We start from the raw sequence: 6,000 nt of genomic DNA on the forward strand, positions 1-6,000 counted from the left end.
CTTGCTTCCCTTGCCTTTGGCGATGTTCCTAGGAAGATGTTGCTGCGGCTGAGGTCGAAGAGGTTGCTGCCTGTGTTCTCCTCAAGGATGTTGATGGATTCCTTTCTCACATTGAGGTCCTTCATCCATTTTGAGTCTATTTTCGTGTGTGGTGTAAGGAAATGATCCAATTTCATTTTTCTGCATGTGGCTGTCCAATTTTCCCAACACCATTTGTTGAAGAGGCTGTCTTTTTTCCATTGGACATTCTTTCCTGCTTTGTCAAAGATTAGTTGACCATAGAGTTGAGGGTCTATTTCTGGGCTCTCTATTCTGTTCCATTGATCTATGTGTCTGTTTTTGTGCCAGTACCATGCTGTCTTGATGATGACAGCTTTGTAATAGAGCTTGAAGTCTGGAATTGTGATGCCACCAACTCTGGCTTTCTTTTTCAATATTCCTTTGGCTATTCGCGGTCTTTTCTGGTTCCATATAAATTTTAGGATTATTTGTTCCATTTCTTTGAAAAAAATGGATGGTACTTTGATAGGAATTGCATTAAATGTGTAGATTGCTTTAGGTAGCATAGACATTTTCACAATATTTATTCTTCCAATCCAGGAGCATGGAACATTTTTCCATTTCTTTGTGTCTTCCTCAATTTCTTTCATGAGTACTTTATAGTTTTCTGTGTATAGATTCTTAGTCTCTTTGGTTAGGTTTATTCCTAGGTATCTTATAGTTTTGGGTGCAATTGTAAATGGGATGGACTCCTTAATTTCTCTTTCTTCTGTCTTATTGTTGGTGTAGAGAAATGCGACTGATTTCTGTGCATTGATTTTATATCCTGACACATTACTGAATTCCTGTACAAGTTCTAGCAGTTTTGGAGTGGAGTCTTTTGGGTTTTCCACATATAGTATCATATCATCTGCGAAGAGTGATAGTTTGACTTCTTCTTTGCCAATTTGGATGCCTTTAATTTCTTTTTGTTGTCTGATTGCTGAGGCTAGGACTTCTAGTACTATGTTGAATAGCAGTGGTGATAACGGACATCCCTGCCGTGTAAGGGAGTAAATCTTAAGAGTTCTTATCACAAGAAAAAATTTTTCTTTTTTTCTTTTTTTTTATTATGTCCATTTGAGATGATGGATACTAACTAAACTTATTGTGGTAATTATTTTATAGGATGTGTCTGTCAAACCATTATGCTCTATGCCTTAAACTTACACAGTGATGTAGGTCAATTATATCTCAATAAACTGGGGGAAAAAAGAAAAAAATTGAAAAGTTTTCATTGAATCTGAAAACAAAGAGGTTATTAACTTTCACATAGCAATATCAGTGAGCTAATGGAGTAGATTCAAATTATAATGAACTGTGGAGTAAATGAGTGATTAAGAAGCAGGTGAATATAAATTCAAGAAGTTGGAAGATGAAAGGAAGGGAGGGGAAAGTAGTAGCTAGAAATTATAGAGATTTTCTTTTTAAGCTGGAGATGTCTTTAGCATATCCATAGGTTTGGGAAAAGGAGTCAGCAGATGGGAACAAATTGAAAATAGAAGGAAAGAGAAAATAATTGATGGCAAAGCCCAGGGTATATACAGGTAGGAAAGGATCAAGAACAGAGAAGGATGAGATGCTTCTTCCTCAGACTGAAAGGAAGGATATCAATGGATGCAGAAATAAACTCTTTCAGTGTGGAGTTCATTAGTTGAGGAATTTCTGGCCTAATGATTTCCATTTCCTCTGTGAAGTAATGTCTTTGCGGACAGTGAAGGGAATAACATTTAAATAAAAAACATGAAGAAAGAGAAGAATATTTAGGTACTGCATCATAGCATTATGGAATTTGTTGTTGAACAAGGACAACTACTACATAGATTGCAGAGAGTATGAAAGGTCTTCAGCTAAGGCTGAATGCCAAAGAATCTGTGGCAGTCCAGATATTTCTTTGCGTACGCAGTTTTCCTCAGGACCTGTTAGCAGCTCTTGTTTAAGACTTAAGAAGTCAGATAGTAGGGTTGTTTTAACTGGGGAGTCTTCAGACCAAGTGCAGAAGAAGGACAAGGATGCCTGGGACCTGAGTGTGCTGACGAGAGAGTAGTATGAGTGGATGATCATGAGGTCCAAGCTTACCCACCTGGGAAACATAGGCATTTGGAAATGAAGGAAATAAAGTCAAAGAGCAGTTTTCAGGGGATTAAGTGACAAAAAGACTGAAGGCTTGTAACGTAGATTCTGGGAGTGAAATGTTAGAGGTAGAGTATTTCTGGTTTGCAACGAAGTGTGTTGCTGGAAGGATTTGGAGGTCAAGATCATCAAAGTTAAAAATAACAAAAACAGAAGCATTATTCCATGATCAGGAACTCTCTTTGGCCATCTCAAATTTAGCTTTACTCTCTACATCCCTTAGCAACTCTACTTGTTAATGTCACTGATAATATTTTTACTTCTAATTAAAGAATTTGGGGAGGTCTGCCTTGACAATATCTTCTGATCCAGGAGATTACTTACTATACCAGAACTGCTTTCCTGGGTGGGCACATGGAGCATAATATTTTGGGGGGTTTTCTCCTACATTCTGGCTATTTCTAAAATGTTTCCTTTTTGGGATATGCTTACATATCTCACTAAAAGTACAGAAGCAACTTCCAAAGCGTTACCCTTCATCTCCTGTTTTTTCAATGTTTGAAGACTCTAACTAGTGTTTGCCAACCTTTTTCATGTAATGGCACCTAAAAATGATAATATTTTTCACATACACTAGAGAAAATGTAAGCTGTTTGAGGTCAAAGGAGGCTTAGAGATTTTTGACTGCCCTGAGGGTTGAGGAGAATAGTTCTGCCCAAATTAATTTTTACTCACTTCTATGAGTTTAGATTGTTGGTATTCAGACACCTGAGCTTCTCTTTCACCCTTGATATTTCTCTCTTGGTTCACTTTCACTCTCTTTCTATATTGGCAAGACTGTAAAAAACCCCAATATCATTTTCAACCTTATAACTGGGTTCTCACGTCTAGTTTATTCTTATAAGACTCTCTACTTGTAATTGTTTTGTTTTGTTTTGTTTAACATCTTGATGACAAGACCATGCCAGATGATATCCAAGGTGCTGTTTCAACCATCTATACAAGCAGTGAACAGCTTCGACTCTTTGCATTTGAAGCAGAAGTCAATGAGAACTTTGAAATGGCAGCAGTGTATTATGAAGAGGTAATTAAATGTCTTGCCAGTGGTAATTGTTACTATTATTTGTATAATATGGGTATAACAAATAGTTTTTAATTATTTAAAACCCAACAGGACTGATGAAAGGATAGACACATAAATCAATAAAATAGAACCTAAAAATAGATCCACACAAATGAGGACATTATATTTTTATTTTATTTTATTTATTTATTTATTTATTTTTATTTCTTCTCAGCGTAACAGTATTCATTGTTTTTGCAACACACCCAGTGCTCCGTGAAATACGTGCCCTCCCTAATACCCACCACCTTGTTCCCCTAACCTCCCACCCCCCGCCCCTTCAAGACCCTCAGGTTGTTTTTCAGAGTCCATAGTCTCTCATGGTTCACCTCCCCTTCCAATTTCCCTCAACTCCCTTCTCCTCTCCAACTCCCCATGTCCTCCATGTTATTTGTTATGCTCCACAAATAAGTGAAACCATATGATAATTGACTCTCTCTGCTTGACTTATTTCACTCAGCATAATCTCTTCCAGTCCTGTCCATGTTGCTACAAAAGTTGGGTATTCATCCTTTCCGATGGAGGCATAATACTCCATAGTGTATATGGACCACATCTTCCTTATCCATTCGTCCGTTGAAGGGCATCTTGGTTCTTTCCACAGTTTGGCGACCATGGCCATTATATTTTTGACAGAGGTGTAAGGAAATTCAATAGAGAAAAGACAGTCTTTTAAAAAAAATGGTATTAGAACTGTTGGTCATCCATATGCAAAAAATAAACTTTGACTTAAGCCTCAAACATTGTATAAAAAAATCAACTTAAGAGGCACCTTGGTGGGGCACCTGGGTGGCTCAGTGGGTTAAAGCCTCTGCCTTCGGCTCAGGTCATGATCCCAGGATCCTGGGATAGAGCCCTGAATCAGGCTCTCTGCTTAGCGGGGAACCTGCTTCCTCCTCTCGCTCTCTCTTCCTGCCTCTCTGCCTACTTGTGATCTCTGTCTGTCAAATAAATAAATAAAATCTTAAAAAAAAAAAAAGAGGCACCTTGGTGGCTCAAGTGGTTGAGCATCCAACTCTTGCTCTCGGTCAGGTCTTGATCTCAGTGTAGTGAATTCAAGCCCAACACTGGGCTCCAGGCTGGGTGTAAAGCCTACTTAAAAAAAAATCAACTTAAAATGAACCATAGATCTGAATGTAAAATATAAAACTGTAAAAATTTTAGAAAAAAACAAAGGAGAAAGTCTTCATGACCTGGAGTTTTGGACATGATGCAAAAGCATGATCCATAAAAGAAAAATAGGATAAATGGAACTTCATCAAAATTAAAATGTGTGCTTTGTAAAAGGTAGTATTAAGAGAAAGAAAAGAAAGGTAGATATTGAGAAAAATTATCTGCAAAACATATATCTGACAAAAGATTTGTATCCAGAATATTAAGAACTCCCAAAATTCAACAGTAGAAAAATGACTAAATAAAAATGGGCAAAAGATTTGAAAAGATATTTCACTAAAGAGGACATAAATATGATAAATAAGAACATGAAAAGATGTTCAACATCATTAGCCATTAGGGAATGCAAATTCAAATCACAATAAAGTGCCACTACAATACATTAGAATAACTAAAATGAAAAATGGTGACAATAAGAAGTGCTGGTGGGGATACAAAACAACTGGAACCCTCATACTTTGCTGGAGGAAATGCGTAATGATAAAGCAACTCTGGAAAATAGTTTGGCAGTTTCTACTCCTGGGTATTTACCTTAAAAAAGTATAATCTTAGTGGTATTCCCATGCATTTTGGCCATTTGTAGATCTTCATAGAAATGTCTATTTAAGTCCTTTGCCCACTTTTGAGTCACTTTTGTTTAATTTTTGTTGTTGAGTTTTAGTAGTTCTTTACATATTCTGAATATTCTTACCAGTTACAGGTATATGATTTGCAAATATTTTCTCCCGTTCTGTGAATTACCTCTTTACTCCGTTGAGTTTCTTTTGATGTACAAAAGTTTTTTAAAGGTTTTTGATAAGTCCAATTTGTCTTTTTTTCTTTTGTTAACTGTGCCTTTGGTGTCATATCCAAGAAATCATTGTGATATCCAGAGTCATGTTATAGTTTTAAGTCCTACATCTAGGTCTTTGATCTATTTCGAGTTATTTTTTGTATATGGCATTAAGTAGGGGTCCAGCTTCATTTTTTACATGTAGATGTGGATATCCAGGTTTCTTAGCACCATTTGCTGAAAAGACTGTCCTTATATATTGAATGGTCTTGGCTTCTTTGTCAAAAATCATTTGACCATATATGTGAGAGCTCTCTACTCTATTCCATTGTTTTTTATATTTATCTTGATACTAGCACCATGCAGATTACTATAACTTTTTAAGCTTTGAAACCTGGTGTCTGTTTTTATGCCAGTACCATGCTGTCTTGGTGATCACAGCTTTGTAGTAAAGCTTGAAATCAGGCAATGTGATGCCGCCAGTTTTGTTTTTCTTTTTCAACATTCCTTAGCAATTCGGGGTCTCTTCTGATTCCGTACAAATTTTAGGATTGTTTGCTCCAGCTCTTTGAAAAATACCGGTGGAATTTTGATCAGAATGGCATTAAGAGTATAGATTGCTCTAGGCAGTATAGACATTTTAACAGTGTTTATTCTTCCAATTAATGAGCATGGAATGGTCTTCCATCTTTTTGTGTCTTCTTCGATTTCTTTCATGAGTGTTCTGTAGTTCCTCGAGTACAGATCCTTTACCTCTTTGGTTAGGTTTATTTCCAGGTATCTTATGGTTCTTGGTGCTATAGTAAATGGAATCAATTCT

At 36.6% G+C, this 6,000-nt stretch overlaps 1 protein-coding gene across 1 annotated transcript in view; it reads left to right on the forward strand.

Annotated features, from left to right (window-relative positions):
* Positions 1 to 6,000, forward strand: part of CFAP70 (cilia and flagella associated protein 70) — a 125,096-nt gene that overhangs the window by 78,537 nt on the left and 40,559 nt on the right. The window contains exon 17 of the mRNA XM_032843088.1: positions 3,071 to 3,248. Within this exon, the coding sequence (XP_032698979.1) occupies positions 3,071 to 3,248 (178 nt within the window). The remainder of the gene's footprint in view (positions 1 to 3,070; positions 3,249 to 6,000) is intronic.

This window comes from Lontra canadensis, unplaced genomic scaffold (genome assembly GCF_010015895.1).
Source record: "Lontra canadensis isolate GAN:19392208 unplaced genomic scaffold, GSC_riverotter_1.0 scaffold3, whole genome shotgun sequence".
NCBI classification, from domain to species: Eukaryota; Metazoa; Chordata; class Mammalia; order Carnivora; family Mustelidae; genus Lontra; species Lontra canadensis.